General features: G+C 33.4%; 2 protein-coding genes across 4 annotated transcripts; one reads left to right on the top strand and one right to left on the bottom strand.

Annotated features, from left to right (window-relative positions):
* Positions 1–6: 6 nt before the first annotated feature.
* On the top strand, positions 7–19,875 carry LOC102801895 (ADP-ribosylhydrolase ARH1-like). Of its 2 annotated transcripts, XM_085502278.1 has the most exons (10): positions 7–71; positions 1,478–1,658; positions 2,943–2,996; positions 3,636–3,734; positions 4,598–4,667; positions 11,925–12,112; positions 14,284–14,380; positions 18,281–18,433; positions 18,755–18,908; positions 19,313–19,875. In XM_085502278.1, exons 2-10 carry the CDS (start codon positions 1,508–1,510, stop codon positions 19,373–19,375), a joined length of 1,029 nt encoding a protein of 342 aa, XP_085358404.1. In that variant the 5' UTR covers positions 7–71; positions 1,478–1,507; the 3' UTR covers positions 19,376–19,875. The 2 variants fall into 2 exon arrangements, with proteins under 2 accessions (XP_085358404.1, XP_085358405.1); XM_085502279.1 differs by lacking the exon at positions 18,755–18,908.
* Positions 4,560–22,545, bottom strand: LOC100373558 (uridine phosphorylase 1-like). Of its 2 annotated transcripts, none has more exons than XM_002733240.4 (7): positions 21,942–22,545; positions 10,815–10,929; positions 9,466–9,612; positions 8,609–8,794; positions 7,695–7,833; positions 6,322–6,468; positions 4,560–5,540 (listed from the first exon to the last, which is right to left on the bottom strand). In XM_002733240.4, exons 2-7 carry the CDS (start codon positions 10,923–10,925, stop codon positions 5,404–5,406), a joined length of 867 nt encoding a protein of 288 aa, XP_002733286.1. In that variant the 5' UTR covers positions 10,926–10,929; positions 21,942–22,545; the 3' UTR covers positions 4,560–5,403. The 2 variants fall into 2 exon arrangements, with proteins under 2 accessions (XP_002733286.1, XP_085358406.1); XM_085502280.1 differs by having other exon boundaries at positions 22,443–22,537.
* Between the last annotated feature and the right edge of the window lie 1,171 nt (positions 22,546–23,716).

Here is a 23,716-nt window from a genome sequence, read left to right on the forward strand (position 1 = left end):
TAAAGGTCAAAGGTGAAAGAAAGTTTACAATTTAAAATCTGTGCCGTGTTTTGTTTTATTTCCGGTACACAGTAAGTCATTTAGAATTTGATAGTTGTTGCCGCTATAGATTGTGTGTTCACGCAGTGTGGGGCGGGTGGCCTGTGTGTTGTTTGTGGAAACTTGGGGAATTCATCACAAATAGTATAAACTACACTGTAGCACCATAGCTTTGTTCGATATTCCCAACAAGCGGAATGTCCCCAATTCTCCAGATATAGCACTGCGTTACATATTATATTTTGAAGCCCCCCCCCCCATGTTTATAATCTCTGTAAGCTTTGAAATATATTCATAATCGTGTACATTAATACACTGTACAGTGAAAGGCAGACAGCTGTGCCTTAATTTATAGCCATATTTATAACAATTTGTATATACCGATCATCCGATTTCATTCAAATTCAAATATTCAATAATGATTGCCTCAACAGCTTCATTTTGCCCATACCTACAACGTGCATGCAAGCCTAAAAATGACGTAGCAACCTGCTTATTTAAAATGAAGGGCTTGTTAATTTGGTGATGTTAAACCAGCTTGGGGGTCGGCAAGGGGTATTTTTGAAAGCTGTAATCAATTGTTTTGATTTTCGTAATAATGTAATTTAAATAAATAAAAAAACGTAAAATCGTAGACAGGCGCAAAGTGTAAAATGTAATCAGCTATTTTATTCATCCGTGGTTTGTACAAAGATCTTATTTTTTGTAATTTTTAGGCGTATAAAGCATTTTCTGCATTAAATGTCATAATTCGTTCACAATTCAAATTTTGATTCTTCAACACAAATATAATACATGTATAAAAATGCAAAATGTGATTTGGAATTTGCTTTATCTATAAAGTGTAAAAATCTATTTTTTTCTGTAAATGAAACTTTCATTTTATTTCCTGTAAAACGTAAAATACCATTTTTATTTCCTTTAACCTGTACCAGGTATCCCCACTTGCCCCCTAGCTTAGTAATATTAATTAGAACTTGTGATGATGTCTCCATATCGTTTTATCGATTTAGTCAATTTGAATTCTACAAGTCATTTTGATTTACAAACAGTTATATTTTTTTAAATGTTTATAACAAACTCAGCTTTATGTCGTTCACTGTACAATACATGAATTATTATAATCATTTTATTGATTTGTTTGTGATCATTATTGAAGCGAGAATGTCGTCACCTGCGCACACGCGGGAATTGAGTCCCAAGCGACGATAACAACACACGCTAAAAACACAAAGGCTCATGGGTAGACGCTTGTTTGTAAACAATGACACGCTATGGTCATCTGACGCATTTTGCATTTTGGTAAGATAAATATAATTTTTTGGTTAGATATATCATTTTTGTTTACAAAATTGTCAAAAAATATTAAGGCTTTTCTTCTACTAACCAACAGAGTTGTTCACTTGACTTTTCTTACATACACATTGTGACATCATAGACGCAATGGAATAAATATTTCAAGTCAGCAATGCTTGACAGATACAAAGCTGGTATGGTGCTGAGTGCTGTTGGTGATGCATTAGGATACAGAAATGGAGCGTGGGAGTTCAATATGTCTGGCAAAGAAATTCACAAAGAATTGGAAATCTTGGGCGGACTTCATAAAATCACAGTGAGTTGTAAGTAAGAGTATCAGCTGTGGAAACATGACTTATTTTGTCAAAAATCTATACTTATAAATGTAATCTGATAATTGAAAAAACCAATACCGGTAATTCCCAATCAGTTTTTCTAGAAACATTATCAGCAATGTTTGTTTTGACTTTGACTTATACCGGTATGTGTATTGTGTATCGCATCAACAAGTTGGCTGGCAAAAGTGCAATGAGAACCACTTAGTTTTAAACATAGTGAGTAGATGGAACTATTTTCAAATAGGATTTATAGAGTTGGATTCAAAAATTGTAGTGAAAATTTTTTGTAAAATACAAATATAGTGAATTATTATAAGTCCTAGAAGGATTCTACATTTGAACACAGTGATTTATTATTTGATTACAAGCATACAATTTCATTTCAAAATGATATGCAAATGAGTTATTAATTTTTAATGGCTGAACGCAAAATAATTGTAAATTGTTAAATTTGTTTAATGCTATGAAAAAAAAACTATAAGGTTGGTAATTATGTTATATAGACAGTTTTGATAACAATTAAAAAACCTTGCTTTCTTCTAATATGCAGTGCCTGCACTTTTTCAAATATGCAGTGTAAAGCCTGCTTATCGCAATTGAAAGGGCCACCCACAGAACTCACACTGGACAGGGGGTTCTTTCACTGCTAGTATGGGGTAGACAAGACAATACCGGTAGTACTGGAATTGTGGTTATGTGTACAGTGTTGTACAGAAATTTATATTTAAAAAAAATCAGTTTATTCGTAAAGAATCAAATATATCCCTGCAAAAAAATACAAATTTTTTGTTTTCCTGATTCGAAGAATTTTTGAGAAAAGCCCTGAATCATGCAGGTGTGCCACTTGATATTCACTCCTTACGTTGTGTGATATGACACGCCAATGGTCCACAGAGATTTGCTGTGACATTCAACAAAAAATCCTACATTGATAAAGTGATCTTGAAAAACCTTTTACTATATTTACAGAATTTTTTAAAACAAAATTCACATAAATAAAAATGAAGGCAATCAGCGACAACAATATTATTGTTTGTGCCTTATTAAAGTCACGTACAATTTTTTTTTTTAAAGACCTCTCTCCTCAGCAGTCAACAAACTGATTCTATTTTGACTTGGACTCAAATAAATCTTACAATATCAATCATGTTAGAGGAAACACTGACTTCATACATGTACTTCATACTTCATATATCTTGGTATAACCAAGATTTGGCACATATGCACATAATTTATATCAACTAGATGAATATATTTATACTTTCACAGTACCCAACTGGAAAGTCAGTGATGACACAGTCATGCATATTGCTACAGCCGAAGGTAAGGACAAATCATGCATAAATATGATTGTTATTAATAAATTCAGTAAATATTTACTGATCTAGTGGAGAATAAAGATTTTCATCACTACTTTTAACTATGCCTGAATTTGAAAATTACCGGTAAGTCATATTTTGTCTAATAAATAGAAAGAATACTAATACTTAAACTACATTTTTTTGTTTTGAAAGTGTTACATAAATATTGATTCAAACACAAGTCATCGACTGTTTTATATAGTTTGAGAAACGTTTTGAAAAAAAATTGTCTCAAAAAATGTAGAATTAGATATTTTTAGAACAATTTCCATAGGAATTCATTTCATAATAATAAATAGTATTTATCAGATTTTCATGACAACCATATTAAATATCCATTTTAAACCTACATATAATTTTAATGCCCATATGTAAGTGAACACAATTTTTAGATATGACAAGATCAGTTTACCACATGAACCTATGGCACCTTTTTTCAAGGATGTAGTATAGTTTGCTGAACATATATTTTATCTGGGTTTTGTGAACGACATGAAATAAAACTATGTCAATGAAATCTGTTCATGTTTTAATGCAACTACCTTTAATACATATTGACAAAAATTTGTCTCAATAACAGCACTGTAACCAATATTTTCAGCACTTGTTACCAATAAAATGGTTGGTGAAGATCTATTTTTAGAAATTGTTGGAAAATACATCTCAGCTTGTAAAACAGATATGAATGGAAGATTACCAGGTATGGCCCTATGGGGGCAGTATTCAAGTTAACAATAAGTACCTCTCATTGCTCACCTCTCTGCTTTTCACTTCTGTACATATGTATACAATTGCTCGCAATGGATCATAGTGTGAACAAGCAATGAATCCACTGATTTTGCATCAACATGATAGGCAGTCACACTAAGTCAATGGATTTTCAAAAACTAAAATACTGTAAAACACATTTTCGCTTGAAATTAATTTTCCCTGAAGGAAGGATTCAGTGAAAATAAAATCCAGTGAATACACCTTTTTTCCTATATTTTACATTCAACACATTAAAAATCGGTGAAAATAAATTCCATACAAAACACCCAAAAAGCCTTTTCAGCGAAAAATTAATTCCAGCTAAAATAAAGTAAGTCCATATAATGTAGATGCGCCAACAGTGGAATATAACTTGTGTCCAACCATCATGTCAAAATTATCCATCGCAAACATAATCCAGTCCCGACACCAGGTCATATTTGATACAGGTCTTGTGTGACATATACAAAATACTTAATTATTTGCATCTGTGGTATCACATTTTATTGCAAATCACATTTAGGGGTAGGGGTAGGGGTAGGGGTAGGGGTTGGGTGTGGTGGTGGGGGTTGGGTCAATGCGTTATGTTATACACTTACTGTATAGGATTAATTATTAACTGGGTTTTAATTTCAGTTATGTCTGATTGCTAAAAGTATCAAATTAAAACCCAGTAATTATAATGTATTCTTTTCTTGACAAACAAATGAATTTAAAATAGAGAATCTCTCTACAACAACAATAATCAGCTAATATTAAACTCAACAATCTGGTATCAAACTTGTTTTTTCTTCTCTTTATTATGTTACATAGGCAATAATACTTTATCATCTGTACATCTGTTAGAAAAAACTGGTGACTACCAGATACCTTTCAAAAATACGTAAGTATTTCAAGACACTTGAAGAGCAATTTTTCTTAATACAATAACCATGGCAACACGCTGTAGATGCAACTTACGTTCAGACTGAATTTGCATATCTAACATAAAAGCAATTATTTATATTGGGTAATTAATGGTGGGTAATTAATCAGTAGCTGGCAATTAATTTGAGCTATTAAACTGGTATACTGTGACCAGTGTGTTACTGGTCACCCAAGTCCATCACGTTTTCTGTCTGGACACAAAGTTTTGTAATGTCGCTCGGTTGTCTTCCTACTGTTTCAAGCAGTAGGTTATAGCTCTTGAGTGTCAGTAAATTAATAACTATTTAGTAAACCTGCTTCGCTTGTTATTCCTTTGTATTTTTCACCATACACAAATCACTAGTCTGAGATAATTTACCGCAAGTTATGGTGTCTTTGCTGTCAATCAAAAGTCGGTGAATAAATACTCAAAATATGTGAGCACCATAATATTTTTCAAAATTATCATACCTCTTTTTACTATAATTTTTTTGCCAATTTTGGAGCAAGTGTAAATAATTTGCCATTTACTGTTAGGATCAAAAGATTTGAAAAAACGTGGAGTAAATTATATGGCTTTATTTTCCGAAACAAGACGACATTGTCATTGAAAGAGTCATACATTCCATACTTGATTAATGGTTTTAATCAATAAAAAATTGTCAATCTTGACACATACTGCCGGCACTGTAATACTTTAGAAAAAAGACTTGTCACTTTTCTAATTTAGACTTGATATAACGTGTCACAATAGTTAGTGGTCTCTTCTGCCAATCATTCAAGTCTTTTGTAGAGGTGGCTGCTTCATCACCTTTGAGTCTGTCCAACAAAGACACACACAACACAGCAGCTGTCAAAAGGAAATAAAATGTGTGCTTAATCTTTTAGAAATAAAATATTTTTGAAATAAAAGCTGGTGAGAAAATGATGTTATGTCTGAAAAAACACCACATATACATCTTGAATCTTTTCTCAAGTTACAATTGTATGTGACATCAAGTTTGATAATTTGAGAAGATATCATCACTTGTGACATGTTCCTCCTTAAGCAGTGGTGGATTAAGAGGGGAGTGCAGGGAGCGCTCACTCCCTCTTAAACCATAGCTTCTCATACACATATAACTCACAATGAAATGGAGCAATGTAACGGTGCATGCCATCTAAATGAACATCCTGAATCTGTCTGTATATTAAGGATGGTTACATCTAATGAACTCTTTTGACAAGAATTTCCTAAAACTTTACTGAATTATTAATTGTGATTGCCTGTTTTAAATTCAGAAAAAAAAAATTATTCTCGAACTAGTTTTTGAACCTCAATTTATGTACTTTGCACATTTTCCAATCCAAAATGGCTGACAAAGTAGGAGTTTATCGCTATGAAGAAATGGGCAAAATATTAACCCAACAACCACCTGTTAAAGGATATAAAATGTGGTTTCACAACCATGTTATGTACATACATATACCGAATCACAAATAAAATCATGAACCAAAATTGTATTTATTTTCTACTTAATCATTAAAATGTCGCTATTTGACCATAGTAATACCTCTATAGTGTAGGTAAGCATATGCGCTACAAAACAGATCAAATACAGTAAAGTGTAAACTACAGAGTCATATGTTACCTGACATTCCTGCTCTGTTCATCATAGATGCAATACACAATGCCTCCATTTCTATATTCTTAACACCGGCATCATAGGCGGCATGTAAATACTTCATTTTATCTTCTTCCGTGTAATCACAGAAAGCTCCATCCAGACGGGCTTGACCTGAGAATGACATTCAGTGTTGGTTAAAATTGTAAGAAACTGACACTTTTTTGTCCTACACTGGGAATTCATAGGCAGGAAAATGAAGAAAAAAAAAATTGTAATCTCCTCTTGAATAACAACTATGCTTGGTGTTCAAGAAGTAAAAATGTCAGTGTCATGATTAATAGCTACGTCTAAAAAACGCCGGTGTTGACACCGTTTTTTTGTTGTGCAAATATTAGATAATCTGCTGAATTGTCTGCTCGCATTCTCACTTAGTAAAAAGTGAGAATGTTGAGGGTTGAATGCTGGCCTTCCACCTAATATTTCATGTAGTTCATCCCAAAATGGCATATTTTTCAAATCTCTACTGCTTCTGTTGTTGTGCTCAGTCACTTCTCTGTACTTTATACGTAAATTTTGATCTTCCGTTGACATTTTCTGCAATCACAGCATATACTCTAGCATCCCTAGCTGATTCGTCCATCATTCTTTGAATATTCGATTCTCTCCATACAGATATCAGTAATCTTGTTTCTTCGTCTAACCAGTTCGACATTCGACCTGTAACCCCAACGCCATCTTGAGGGCATTTGGCCATCGTATTGTGTTCACACGGCACATTGCGTTGTGCAAGAGCCGGTGTGACAACGGCGTTTAGGATCTGGTCCACCCCTTTTACGACGGTGTCAAAAACGCCGATGCCACAACAGTGTATTCTGTTCGCACACACATTTTAACAACGCTCTCAAATAAGAGGGGTTGTGACAACGGCTTATTTCGTCCAGTGAGAACACCACTGTGATAATATACTGTTTTCATATCTGATTTTGTCAAAGGTTATAAATATCGGTATTCAACTTGATTCGATTAATCAATTATTGGTTGTAAGAATTGATACATATCAGGTTTGTTGGCCTCCACTTCTCACTAGCATCCAAAGCATATGCATTACGGTACATGTTGTTAACTCAACAAAGTAAAATATGTGAAACATATTAATTACAACCAATTACAATGACTCAACCTATTTTCCAACCTGCTCATCAACACAACTATCGACCCACAACTTGCTCATCAACCAACAACTCGATCATCAACCCTCAACTCAATCATTAAGCCATTTTTCAACAACTTAAACATCAACCTATTTTTCACCTGTATCATCAACTCATTACAACTCAAAGTAAATTTCTTGATAAATGAATTAATAAAACTCCAACATAGATTGCAAATTACCATACCTTCATAGAAATCATTGGTACTCATAGTATTGCCAATAACCATCTCAAACTTCTCAGAGTCATCCTTACATAATAGTAACTCCTTTGCAAGATCCTTATCAAATGTTGTTGATGTAGACACTATCTTACCAAGAATTTGCTATGAGGAAAAAAATTAAATTAGTTTTCTCCGCTCACACTTATTATGTCCATAGAGTGAAATGCACAACTGTTCTAAAATAATTGGATATTATTAGTCCCTGTTCCGATGAAGTCCGAAAGGAGGACTTATGGATTGATCTCTATGTGTGCATGCGCATGTCCATTCGTATCCAGCCACATCTCGCACATTGTTGGACTGATTAAATATTCCTTGCACATCTGGAGGTAAATAGATCAATATATAATATAAACAAGCGTCCTGATGGGCGAAATAGTTCCGCTGCCTACAAAAACATCGTGGTAGCCAAGTCAAGCAACGCACACTCATAACACTTCTTTTTGAAAACTGCCAGCTCAATTTCATACCAAAGTATCAAAGCCTTCCAGCAATTGAGCTGGTAGTTTTCAAGAAGTTGTCAAAAATAGCATTTTTATCAAAAAATGAATTGAAGATATCATCAAGAAATGAATAAATCTGACAGAGGTTTACCCAAGGTACCTACATACCAAATATCAAAGCAATTGAGCTTGTAGTTTGAAGAAGAAGTCAAAAATAGCATTTTTATCAAAAATTGAATTGAAGATATCATCAAGAAATGAATAAATCTGACAGAGGTTTACCCAAGGTACCTACATACCAAATATCAAAGCAATTGAGCTTGTAGTTTGAAGAAGAAGTCAAAAATAGCATTTTTTTAACAAAAATTGTCGTCAAAAATAGAGAATTGAAGATTATGTCACAAAATGAACAACTCTAACTGAGGTCAGCTTACTTGCTCAAATACTGGTTCAAATTTATAATCAACAGCTGTGCCGGTGACAATCAACGTGCCTGGTTCCAGACTGAGTCCACCACACGTACCGATTCGAAAAAATTTAACATCTTTACATTTTGCATATTGTAATAGTTTAATTATTTCATGTAACATAATAGTAGTAGACGGCATACCCATACCATGCTGTAAGGAGTTAAAACAAAATATTTAGAACCATTTTTATTAATATATTATGACGTTCTCACCAACAAAAATATTCGGTATGACCCAAAAAAGTTTTAAAATGATGTGGTTTAAATTTTTTTTTTGTATTAAAGATTCTTTAATATCACAAAACAAATAGAATATTTATCATTTATTAAATAATGCTAACGAATACAAACATTAAATATTAATTCGGTTCGACAAAAAGAATACCCTGAAACATATTCTTGGAATATACAACAAACATTGTTGGTGCAGTTGACTGGTTTGCAAATTTCAACAAAAAATGTGTGACGCACAGGTTTCAAATTGTTGCTCGAGATGAAGAAAAGCAAAACCTTTGGGTAGCGAGTGGTGGGGTGCCTTATGAAATGTATGCTTGAACACACAACAAGGAGAATTATATTAAATATTCGAAAGAAAAATTACAATTAACAATCGCAGTTATTACTGAGCAGTAAATGAAATGACAGCTACAATGTATCTTTCCATTAAATTATTGATCAAACTTGGACATCAACTCTCATGATATTAATCTGTAATTCAGTAACAACACAGGAAATGAAATATTTTTATTACCTCCAAAAATTGTTCAAAAACAATGACAGGTGCAGCAACTGTCCCTTTAATGATATGACAATTATACTTACACTGACAGTAAGAACAGGACCAACTTTATACAAAACGTATCGGTCTGTGCTGCATAGATTGCATAGTTCAGATGATATATTGAGTTCTTTAGAAATGAGAGCAGCAAGTGATTTCATTCGGTTCATACTACCACCTGAACACACGAACTGAAAACAATATATATGCAGAAATATGAATTACCTGTACTTGACGTGATTCAAGGTATTATATTTACTTCAAAAGAAGTGCACAGATTTATTGTATTTATTGATTTATTGTATACTTGATAATTAAAATATGACTATATGTTTATCCTAGACATGCACACCTCTGTCATTTACCTATAAGTACATATGCTACTAATAATTAATACGATAATTGAATTATACAACTTGAGACAATAGCTGTGATTTTGAACATATTTTTTGTTATGATAGAAGGCCACATGAAATTTGAGTAGTCGCCATTTCGTTGAAATCAGTCACAAGATGGAATCATAGAAAATTGCAGGAAATAACACATAACATTTTCAGTGACAGGCCATCAGATTAAGGGTTAGCCCCTCAAGATGTTGAAGTGTTTAAACATATCGATCAGGGCCCCTGATAAAGTTGTCAACTTGTACTGTAATCCCTGAGATTTGCTTGACAAGAATATTGAATTTACTGGGTTTTAAGTTCCTGCAATTTGAGAAGAATGGTTACCAAGTTTAGACTTAGTGACCATAATTTGGAAATAGAATTGGGCAGGAGAAAATTTCCAAGAATTGAGGCAAATTACAGATTGTGTAAAAAATGCAACACAGGTACTGTAGAAGATGAAAAACATTTCATCCTTGACTGTTGCTTCTTCACTCAAAAAAGAAATACCCTCTTAGAAGACTGTAAATTAGAAATGTGTAGTACAGCTAACCGAAATTAAATATTCACCTGCATTATAAATAGTAGTACTGCACTTGCAAAATACTTAAAAAACACAATTTATAAAACCTAATTGTAATACGTATTTTATATATACCCTTTGTTTTGTTTGTAATTTTGAAACTTTTGTTGTTTTTTGTTTATTTGTGTTTGTTTTTTCTGATCTGTATCCTTACCATACAGCACCCACCGTGCAGGTGCAGTTGTGTAATAAAGTTACTATTATTAATATTATTTAGCTAACAATTGAAATTATGAACATAAAACCAAACCCAGGGTTGAATTTTATTACAAGTAAACTGTGTCTGGAATGGAGGTCACTTTTTAAACAAAACTGTCTGAAAAGGATTCTACAATTTCAACGCTCATTATTGAAATTATATATACAAACAATGCTCAGTGCTTTATGGCTGACACAAATTTGTGAATACAATTAAGATACTGCATACCTTCACATCACCAAACATGTCTTCAAAATTATCTTTTGCTGTAGCAAGGCCAAAATGAAGCAAGACATCACGATCCTTCACTTTCATTAGATGCTGGTTATTTGTATACATTTTTCTGAAAAAAATCAACATACATGCATTAAAAGTAAACTACCGATAATGTAGCCATTTATTCTTACGGGATCTGTTGTCTGTGTTTGCATTCGCTTCAGTGTCCGTGAGATATTGCTTTGAAAAAGAAATGCTATTACGGTACTTGGAAGAAAAAAGCAATCCGTCAAGCAAGTTTGCAATATAGCTGGCAAATTTGTTTATGAATAACAATATTACTCTGGTACTAATGTAACAATTGTTTTTTAATATTTTGTTTTGATAGCCAGACTGGATTGTAAACGATTATTCATAATTATTAGCTTTTCAATCAGATATATCATGTTCAGATGCAACTTTTTACGTTGTATCAAAATTTTCTTTTGTGACATTTAGCCAATAACGATCACTTATATCATAAAATTCAAGTTATCAGTATTTCTAGAAAATGGATATCTGAAAGATTACAATCAAATATGATAGTAAATATTGGGTTACAGATTCACAAAGAGCATCAGAGAAAAAGAGTAGTAACCAATCAACAAAAGATGTGCATCAGTCGATGATTGGTTGAAATGTTGTTTTTTTCGTCAAATATGGCTCCAGTTAGTCAAACCTCAATAGATTCCAAAACAAATTGAGCTGTATACTTGTATTATTATGTTTTTTCTTTGTGCAAACTTTGAACAAACTTGGTCTAGGACTTGTCTGAAAAATGTTATTAGATTAATAGAACCAAAGGCATGAGTCCACAACACGGACTTAACCTTTTCACCACAATTTGTCTGCACTTGTTTCTAATATTCTTCAATATTTCTGGAAATGAACCCTAATTTTGAAGTCAACACACGAAATTTAAGCCAATTTTCAGTTTTTACTCAAAAAATTTGGCTATTTTTGTCCCAATCTTCGAAAAGAATGTGCAGACTATAAACAGGACTATTCTGTGAATTTATGATGAAAAGAGGGAACTGGTGGTAAAAATGTTAAAAATTCACTTTATTGGATATTTATTTGCAGAGCTCGTAGCTGTGGTGCAGCCATGCGATCTATGTGTATTGGTCTACGCTACCCGAGACCAGAACAACTAGATGACTTGATTACTGTTAGTATTGAAAGTGGACGAATGACCCATCACCACCCGACTGGGTTCCTTGGCAGTTTGGTATCAGCATTATTCACAGCTTACGCAGTTCAAGGCAAACCAGGTAATTTCTTGAACAATTACACATTACCGTAGGATCAACACGTCAAAATGGCTGAATGCAGGAATTCGTGTGAGCCTCACTCAAAGATTATATTCACAGTTGAATGACACAGTAATAAAACACAGAACCAAAATTACATCACTGGAAAATGAATATTAAGGTCTTAGAATTAGGTTTAAGACTTAATAGATTGACATACAGTATAACAACCCTGCCCTCAACTTGCAATTTCATTGAATTTAAGTTACCATTATAAGATTGCATTTTCACTGCTAGAAATTTACGTGATTTCAGGATTTTAAAGCATTTGTGAATTAAGACAAAATCTCATAAAAGACACCGACAACACCATTTTGTAGTTCCCAAGAAAACATATCACTGCTAGAAAATTTTGAGATTTTTACTGATTGACAAAATGTGCCACTCACGAAATTAAAGCAATTACTATGCCCACCAAAAGGAATCTGTTCACGTTGTATGTAAGACCATTATCCAACAGTTTAACAGCAAACCGCTAGCGAAAACATTCAGCATACTACTTTGCATTTACAAAATGTGTATTATCAGCATGCAACATTAAGGCAACTCCATATAAAAAATCTTGACATCTCTCATCATTTTGAGAGTGAGTCAACTGTTTTTTTCCCTCTGTAATTGTCTTTTTGTTTTGTTTTTGTAACCATTGCCATGTGTAAGTGTAAATAAACATTATTATTATACATCTGTCACCGTAACGTAAGTTACAGTGTGCCATAATTTTGCAGTATTTTACGTATCCTACCATATAAGGAAATGCAAATTCCAAATATGGAATGGTTACGCGCATAAGCGTCCTCTAATAATAAAAACAAACATGGCTGCCACCAGGGTTTGACAGGGACTCCACACAAAGAAGTTCGCAGATTCTGTTCTAAACTTTTTAGATTTTGGCATTCCCATGATGTATTATTGGAATGAAAAAATGTATAATAATAATAATAATAATAACGTTAGTTATCAAATTTAAGATATATAGTTTTGTTTTTAGTAATATAGCTGGAATATAACCATGTCAGGAATATAATTTTTTAACATTAAAATGATTGAAATTTGTATCTGATCGTCAAACAAGTACTTGTCTATATTGAGAGATATTGCTCTGGAACAGCATTCAAAATCAGCCATTTTGAATACATGTATATATATATATATAACATGATGTATAACGAATATATAAAATTTGAATATAATCAGTCAAAGCATTTAAGAGATATGGCTCTAGAAGCACATTCATTAAAACAAAATGGCCACCAGTCAGCCATTTTGAATCCGATCTGAAAAATAAAATGACTTGCATCAGGAACCCGTAATGGCTAATGTATGTTATAAGTTTGAACGAAATCCATCCATAAATGCCAGAAATGCTTGATATTTGATGATTTTTTAGCACAAAAATGGCCACCATTAATAGGATCGTCAAACTAATATATCTGTATATCTATTGTTGGTCGATACTACAGCTGTGTATACTTTGTTCATGCATACTTTTCGGTATCCTCATAATAACCTCATATTATTAGACCCTGCTATCTCAAGGCATGCTGAACTATCACATTGTGCTCCTGAATTCTGAAGTTTTTCTCAGTGCTCAGCCATCCTACAGTCTCATTTATTATCATTATTGTTTCATGAATATCCAGTGACTTCACCCACTCTCATCAGATTTTGGATTATCGCATTTCTGCTGTGTTTTATGGACTTGAAAAAGAAGCTTCTCCATAACACTAACTACAGACAGAAAACATATGGTGGACGTGCCTTCTCATATGCACCTCCAAAACTCTGGAATGACCTTCCACTTGATCTTCGTGAAGTTACTGATGTCAATATTTTTAAAAAGAGACTTAAGACCTACTTGTTCAGCAAAGCCTACAGTGTGGAATAACTCTACAGATTTGTAGTGTTCGCTTTCAGCGCCTTTGAAAAAAACTTAGTTTTGGATACCAGCGCTATATAAGTTTTTTAGATACTAGTAGATAGATAGAGATCTAACCACTGCAGACACTTGGCTGTACATCCAATAAATTATTGTTACTAAATAGGGAATTGAGAGAAATTAATCAGTTTGCAGAGACCACTAATGCCACTAAACCTTATCATACAGTCGTATGTTTTATGTCTTTTATGCATAGTAAATAAGTGGGGAGCTGGCCTAATAGAATGCTTGCCCAAAGCCATGCAATATATAGAAACTACTGGGAGATATGTGTCGGAATGTAAATCTGAATGGTAAGTTAATTCTATTTCTACAAATGTTTCATTCCATATTTAACATTATGTTAATTCAGACAAAATTTCATAAAAGACACTGACAACTCCATTTTGTAGTTCCCAAGAAAACTTTTCACTGCTAGAAAATTTTTAGATTTTTACTGAATGGTAATTTAATTCCATTTCTACAAATGTTTTATTCCATGTTTAACACTATGTCCCTATATATTTGCAACAAATCGTAATACTGCTGACCTACATACTTAACATCTGAAAATTTGTCTGAAACCAAGATTGAACACATAGACAAAACACAAAACATAAATCTTGTTTCAGACAGCTGTCTGACAGGAACTAACAAACTAGAACTGATTAATTATTATACAAATTACCTAATTAATATACATGGATTTGTACCGAAATCAAATAATACATCTGTCACTGTAACGCCATAAGTTACAGCGTGCCGTAATTTTGCAGTATTTTACAGGGTATTTTCATCCTACCATATTAGGAAATGTAAATACTAAATATAGAATGATTATGCGCATAAGCGTCCTCTGTTCTAAACATTTTGGATTTCGGCATTTCCATGTCCTTGGAAGGAATTAAAAATGTATAATAATAAGGTTAATTACAACAGTACAGTACTCCTGCTGTACTGTCTTCGTGCATACTTTGCGGTATCCTCGTAATAACCTCATAGTACCTCTGCACTCTACATGATTGTGTCACTGTGAACCATTTGGGGTATCTATCAATGTTTACTATATTTGTATTTAAAACATTTTTATTGAGTCAATTTACATAAGCACTTTACATAGTTACATGTGTACCAAAAAATTACATTGCACAACAAACAAGTACAAAGTCTCCATAAAAATATTACCATTTTTTCAGGTAGTCATGTTGATATGTTAGGTCGTTGTTACAATTTTCATAAATTTTTCCCATTTTTTTAAATGTTTGCCCAATTTACTATTTCTGTTTGCAATCAAGTACTCAGTTTTCTGTACCCTCTGCACGAAGTCTTTAAATTCCTCAAATTTTGGTTTGTTAATCTGCAAATATAAATAAACCTCCTGGCTACCAAAAGCAAAAAGTTTAACAGGAGGGGGAGAAGACTATCACCAAAAAAGAAGCATTCTGGGTCGTTTACCCGAGGGAAACTCAGTTTTGTCCCCCATATCACAAAGAATGTATCCCAAAATAATTTTACTATTGGACATTCATAGAAAAGATGAAGCAGATTTTCGTCAGGCCCCTTACAGAACGTACAGGCTCCTGATTCAATTTTTGGTGGGGTCATTTTACAAAGAACAGAGTTGGTTACCAGGATATTGTGGCTGAATTTCCATTGAAATTCCCTGAGCTTTGACTCTATTGTGAGTCTAAATGGTGCTAAGTATATACTTTCCCATTCAGTAATATTGGAGTTCAATGTTTTAACATGATAAATTTCAGATCTTGGTGAAATAACATTGTTTCAAATGAATTTGAACGCCCACAAATCTGATACCCAACATATCATCCTCGGGGTTAGCAAATTTGTTTATATCTACTTCCCTTTTCCATTCTCGTGGTAGTGCGGCCACAATTCCAAACCAATCCAAAAATCTCTTGCGAGGTATTCCCCTTTTTTCCACTTCATTCCACTGAAGAAGTTGGCCCTTATTATCAAAAAGATTTCCAACATAGTGGAAACCAGCCTCCCTGAAATCTCCCAAAAATATACTTCTGCCTCCTTGTAAAATATGTTTGTTGTTCCAAATACTTTGATTTAGGGGATGCTTTTCACCATCTGGCGGAGCTGTGACTGCTAGCCACGACTCTAACATACTATGAAAGAAACCCCTCACAGTAATGGGAAGGGCATTAATATTAAAATTAAGTTCCCCCAACTCGAGACAGTTTTTTCTGCAAAATCTATTTCCAAGGGTGGACTATATCATTGTCAAACAGACGGCGTAGCCAATCTATTCTTTGAGCCTTCACTATTGCAAAAATATCCGGTACTTTTAGGTCACCTACACGAATGTCCCCTATCATTGTTTTCCTGGCCACCTTATCTTTTTCTTTCCAAAGAAATACAAATAACATTTTGTTTATTTCTTTCAGGTATCTATTAGGGCAATCTGAGAGACTAAGAACATACTGAACTCTTGAAATACCCATAGCTTTAATAATTTGGATTCTCCAAAGCAGTGTTAGGTCTCTCATTTTCCAGAAGTGTAAAGATACTTTTAGTTTCTTTATGGGGATTGAGACATTTCTATCCGTTGCCATTTTTCTGTCATTTGAAAAGTAAACACCAACAATTTGAATCATATTTGGCCATTTTACCGCAAGGGGTTTCTCTTTACATTTGCTTTTGTTTCCAATCCACATTGCTTCACACTTATCCTGGTTAATTGCTAACCCAGATATTTTTTCGAAATGGCCCAATATTTCAAACAGTTTTCTACATGAGGGGAGAGCACTAAGGAAGCATGTCAGATCGTCTGCAAACGCTGCACTTTTAAAAGAACCAAAACCCAAACCACAACCACTTCAATATCCTGACTGGACCGCAGTGAGCACAGAAATATCTCCAACCCCAAAATGAACAACAGGGGAGAAATTGGATCCCCCTGCCTATCTCCTCGCCCCAGTAAGAAATATCCTGTACTGGTGCCTTTGTTCATAACACAACTGGAGATGTCAGAGTAAAATACTTTTATCCATTTTATAAAATTTGGGCCAAAATTATAAGTCTCCAATGCTCTAAAGAGGAAAGGCCACTCCAAGGTATCAAAAGCTTTTTCAAAGTCTACTGTTAATAACAAACCAGGGATGTCCTTCTCGTCCATGTACTCCATTACACAGTCAACCAATCTCACAACATCTCCTATAAATCTATTTTTGACAAAAGCCGATTGGGTTATATGTATTAACTGTGGAAGAACTTTTTCTAATCTTTTAGTTATACATTTTGTACCAATCTTATAATCTGAATTGAGGAGTGATATAGGCCGCCAATTTTGGATCTTGCTATTATCCCTTCCTTTTTTCTCCAGCAATATTATTACAGCTTGTGGTTGAGATGTGGATAGCCTGCCTTTCTCAAAGGACGTATTTAGAGCCCTCACCATAAATTTTTTAACCAATGGCCAAATTTTTTTATAAAAATCTGCTGGCAGACCGTCATTACCTGGGGTTTTATTTGGTACAAAAGTTGTAATCACCTCCCAGGCTTCCTCGACAGAGATGAGGCCTTCACAAATGTTTGCCTGATCTTCAGAGCGTTTTGGAATGTCTGGATTATCAAAAAAGTAAGCATTTACCTTCCCTGCCCTTTCATTTTGGTCAAGTTTTGAGGCATACAAATTTTCATAATACATTTTAATTTCATTATTAATTTCCCTCTGGGACCTCACTTCTAACCCATCTGCTCTAGTAAGTTTGTTTATTTGAGATCTCCTAGCGTTCATTTTTCTAATTGTGAAAAAATACTATTTTTCTCACCTAACTCATGCCAGTTGGCCCTAGCTCTAACAATTTGCCCCTCTGCTATTTGGTCGTATTCCTGTTGTAATGAGTGTTTTATTTGACTAAATTCATGTAATACTTCAGCAGTAGGGTTTAGGCAAATTTGATCATCTAGTTTACTGTTTGTTTTTTCTTTTTTTCTTTACTAAAAGTTATTGAGGTTTTCTTAATACAATATTTAAGCCAGTCCCATACCATACGCGGATCCTCAATATCCTTGCCTTCTTTTAGCCAACTAGGGAACTGGGTTTCAATAAGCTCAATATAATCAGTGTCTCTCAATAAGCTAGTATTCAATTTCCAATATGAAGGACCACGTACAGTTTCGTCATATTTCAAATGTTTACTATATTAATATGTTAAGATTTTATCATGTCTTCATATTTCTAGGTCTTATTTTGAAGACAAGTGGAGGGATTATCTCAAACTGCGTAAGATTGATGAAGGTGAATCTGAACCAGAATTTCCTGACATATTTGACGTTGAAGAAAGAGACTTGTTTTATATATATATGGCTAGTGGCCATGATGCACCAATGATAGCGTAAGAAATATATTATGATGATTTGTGGGGGGGGGGGGTGGAAATTACACCAAATTGATGAAATTGCGCAGCAGTTTAACTCACTGACTACTGGTTCATTCTTCTCATATTGATTTAAATATGTCTGTGGACGTTTTCAGCTTACGAATATCCATATTCTAAAGAGTAAGAAATTTATGATATAGGTCCTGATAAATACTTGTCTGGAATTAGCATGAACACTGTACTGACTTTAAATTCTACATAGAGATCTCATCAGAATATAAACTGTTTTTCACTTTATATTAAAAATAAAGTTTTTCTACTATTTGTACAATTCAGTTATGATGCATTACTTGGTGCGTCTATAAATTGGGAAGAATTTTGTAAACGTGGTGTTCTGCATGGTGGTGACAATGACTCTACTGGTGTTATAGGTGCATGTTGGTGGGGTATACTTTATGGATATCAAGGTGTACCAGAATGCAATTATAAAGTGAGTATTATGGCCAATTGTATACAATTTGGTGGGAAACTCTCCATACCATAGGAAAATAGTAAAATTCCCCAAAACATGCTTTTCAGTTCCCATTGGTTTATAAAAGTTTGTTGTAAATGAAAATGATATCATGTTATGCATAGGTACATGTATTTGTTAGCAATCTAATTCAAAATGCTTGATTGGTGGTCCCCTTGCCTCTAAAAAATGCACCCAAATCAAGAATTGTTGCTATTCTTGAATTACCCCGGTAGATCCCAGCTGTGCATGAACAGAATTTATTTGAATTTTGTGCAAACTTTGTTTCTGCTTTCCAGAAATTGAAATACATATATTTTTATTGCTTATTTGCTGTGTTTTTGTTCTATCAAATAACTTTTTAGTTTTTTTTTGTCTTGTAGTATGTGGAATACCGGGATAGAATAGAACAGCTAGCTGTGCAACTTTACCAATTAAGCCATTAAATATATAATGATGAAATACTTTTACAGTAACTGTTACATTTACACTACAGATGGTTCGTTCATAGTCATTTTTGGTTGAGTTACACATGAATAAAAATTACAGAATTTTGTAATTAAAGCGGATAGTCATTACCCACGCATGCATGGGAATTGAGTCCCAGATGATGATAACACATGCTAAGACTTATGGGTAAATGCATATATGTGAAAAACAATGGCTGTCTGCTGCAAACACAGGAGACTAGCCCCTGCTTTAAATTAGACTTTTTATTTAGCACAATTCATTAAAAAATAACTGTATGTCTTGAACACACAAAAAAAATTATAACAAGCACCAACAATGAATAGTTCCTGTGTCTTTTTTTAGTTTCATTTAAATTTTTTGTTGCCTTATTTTTTGGAGAAAGCCATGTATACTGGTGTACCATGTACAGTTTGTATATCATGTAGTATTATATATTTGTGAAATATTAATAAATAAATAAACATACATATCTCTACATCTTGAAATTATGATTGGTGCCAAAGGATGGAAAAAATATATACAGAGTCTTAAAATATACTTTTTCATATTTAGTATTACACATATTATGCATTTTACTGCAAAGTACTTTATTTTTAATTGTTAGTTATTTTCACTATTTTTGCTATAGGGATAAAATGGTGAAAATAAAATCCTATACTGTAGAATACTTTATTTTCGCTTGGAATTTATTTTCGCTGAAGGGATGATTCTGTGAAAATAAAATCCAGCGAATATACATTTTTTCCTATATTTTACATTAATCTCATCAAAAATCAGTGAAAATAAATTCCAAGCAAAACGCCAAAAAAAGCCTTTTCAGCGAAAATTAATTCCAGCGAAAAAAAAAGTATTCCACAGTATCTAACATTCAATTCGGCAAATATAAGTGAAAAATAAACTTAAAAAAAAACAAACAGCCAAAAATGTATTTTCAACGAAAATTAATTCTAGCTAAAATAAAGTATTCTACAGTATACAAGTCTCAAAAAAACAACAACCACATACTGTTTGCTAACATAAAACTGATTGCTGTAATTATAAACATATTTGGACACAAAATAGTGTCATTGCTATAAAATATCAGCAAATGTAAAAAAAAACATGAGTTTAAAACATTCTACCTTATAAGTAAACATTGTGAATGTTATTTTTGTATTCAATCAAATTGGCCATTTCATTTGTAATGATCAGCTTCATGTTTACGCACCAAAATAAAAACCTGTCAGAAAGTATCGGTAGGGTTGACCTTCGACCTTGAATGACTTTGCCACTTTATTTTACACCTAGTATGACAAAAAAATCAAATTTTTGTCTAATATGATAAATGATTATAAAAAGGAGTCCGATGAAATTATAATTAATTTAAAATCTCCAGTCATATATATTATGGCTAATATATTACAATACTAATTTAAAGCGAGACGATCATCACCTTCACACGCGAGGGAATTGAGTCGCGAGTGTCGATAACAACACATGCTAAAAACGCAAAGGCTCATGGGTAGACGCTTGTTTGTAAACAATGACACGCTATGGCCATCTGACGCATGTGCAGGTGGACCCCCCCCCCCCTCTTTAAAAAATACGTAATGTTTAAATTTTATTTATGGCTTATTTGGGGCAAGATATTTTTCAATAACAAAAATCTCAATATATCTCAAGTCAGTCATCGTCATGACCTTGAAGTACTGATAATAGTAATAATAATAACTTTATTGACATTATTAATTTCGAGTAGAACATATAGTCAAATCTATAACTAAATAACAATACATCAATACATAAACAAAAACAAACAAGACAAGAATATTTATTTTCTTATTCCACCATCCTTAATATTATTTACATACTCCTCCAATATTAAATTCTGTTTTGAATAATTCATATGTTCTTAGTTTATTCTTTTCCCCTGTCCCATCTGTATTTATAATTTGTTTCCAATTTGAATCATAGTCAGTCTCTACACGTTTACAAATTTCTTGAATGTTATTTTCTTTCCCATTCCAAAAGTTACCCTCTTCTTTTTTACCAGTAACTTTTGCATTGACTTGGCCCATGAGGATTTTCCATCGTACTCATCATTGTCTCATGGATTAGAGTATTTGTTTGTTTTTTGTGCTTGTTCTTAACAAAAATTTCAATAATATTTTCTTAATAAATATTGACAGTAGGTATCTACTTAATTCTCCTCTTACTGCTAGATTGGTGGATGATTGGTTTACCTGTAATAATAACTTACATAATTTGAGATTTAATTTTTCCACTGGTGTTTTGTCAGTGCATGGAGCTAAAATATTTTAGCTCCATGGTCAGTGTAATTTTCAATATGTATGCTATTCGTTTATTGACATAACATATCTTTAGATATGACTGTTGGCCACTGTTCCAATGTCGAAGTCGGGCATTGTTCACTAGGTTTATGTACTACTACATCGAGTTCAAAGTTTGAGGCTGATCTTATGTAATATTTATAGAAAACATGTAGCGCAGTCTTCAAACATTGTTTTGGCAGAACGCGTACGGTAATACACTGATACTAACCTGTTTTGCACGTGTCTTTACTAAGTTTTACGATATACCATCCCGGGTTGTTCACTCATTCAAAGCTATCAACTGACGTTGATGGCGTTGTTGAGGTCAGACTTGACCAATTGATGTATGCGCACGCTATATACCTCACGAATAGAACCTCACAGATACGACCTCACGAATAGGACTCAGGAAGTGACGTATTGATTGTTCAATGGCGTTGTGGCACATTATAATTTAACGTTGCCGGGCCCATTAGTATCAATATATTTGGTATTTCGTAAATAGAAACTGAGCTCGCGACGTGGACTCGGGTCGCACACAGTCGGACAGAGCAAGGGAGCAAGGGAGTGTTTGGTTATTGAATGACCCTTGGTTTGCGGTGCTACTATTCGATGACTCGCGATGTAACGGTCGGTACTGTGACTGATTCAAACGCCGTGTGCCGTTATATTCCTGGGCACAGAATGTGTTTTGAGGCCTTCGAGTTCCAGTTCATAATCTTCAACTTACCGGTAGTGATGTTTTCAACAATTAGATTTTTCGGTACTTTGTAGAAGTTGGTCATGGAGAGCGACACGTTTACTATAGAGTCCTGTAGGTCCTAGCGAAGTACTCTGATGACAACAAACAATGATGCTCGCAAGATAATTCTAAAATAAAACAGCGTTTGCTTATAATTATAAATGTGTGGGTTGAATAGAACTGCGGTGCTATCTAAATTTAGCTTTGAAAAACAGATTTCCAAATAATCTGGGTGACAGGAAACTCTCAATCTATTACATAAAATATACATGATTCGTCTTCATAGACTAAAAAAATATTTGACCCATTATTTGAATTGACCATCAGCACTAAGTTTCATGTTTTAATGCTGTAATGGAATTATTTACGTTCAACAAACTTATATAGAACTCACGGTTTCACGTTTTGTCACAGTCCGTGCTATTACAGAGAATGGCATTTTCCAGTACACTAATAACGTTTTATAAATTCTCTCAGAGTGCAAATTTTATTTCAAATGACAGCAGTGTGATGATACCATTCAAGCGAATGTTTTATTTGCAAAATCAATGTCGAAATATGTAAGATGGTATGTTTTAATAGGTGTTCTAAACTCCACTTCTTATTTATATTAGAAAAGGTCTTAAAACTCAGGCTCCATTTTGGGTAAATTGTACTAAAATGGATATTCAAATTTCGACATTTTGATGAAGATGTGTTGTCATAATAAGACATAGTTCTACATTACACTGAAAAGAGGGCTTAAACAGTTTGAAATGAGAACTCCGTAGCGCAGAATGTACCTATACCTCTCCAACACAAGGAGCTTCAACTTGGCAGTGAACCCCTTCCATTCACGGTGAATCGTCATTTAAGGATGTAACCCTGCATATTGTCTGTCTTTCTGTTGTCTAATAAGTATATTAAATGAGATTGGGTAATGCCAAAGAAATATTATTTTCTATTGCTATTTTGACAAATTATTATACTCAGTTTAGGTGATGAATTCCACGTCTTTGTTTCACTCATTTAATGAAATATATATTGCACTTACTACTAAATCAGAAAATACAACAACAGCTACATACAAATTAAAACAATATAGAGTACTGAGGCCTTTCATAGAAATGTAGATGTTTTAAGAATTATCATATTTCTACCGTTAAATGCGATTTCAACTTGTTCATTAGTACGGCTGCCAGTGAATGCAATTCATATTCACATAACTGACTTGCAGTCGATTGCCGAATGCACTGTGAATCAAAACACATTTAAAAGATGCG

Source organism: Saccoglossus kowalevskii, chromosome 8 (genome assembly GCF_978046115.1).
Source record: "Saccoglossus kowalevskii chromosome 8, keSacKowa6.1, whole genome shotgun sequence".
Lineage (NCBI taxonomy): Eukaryota > Metazoa > Hemichordata > Enteropneusta > Harrimaniidae > Saccoglossus > Saccoglossus kowalevskii.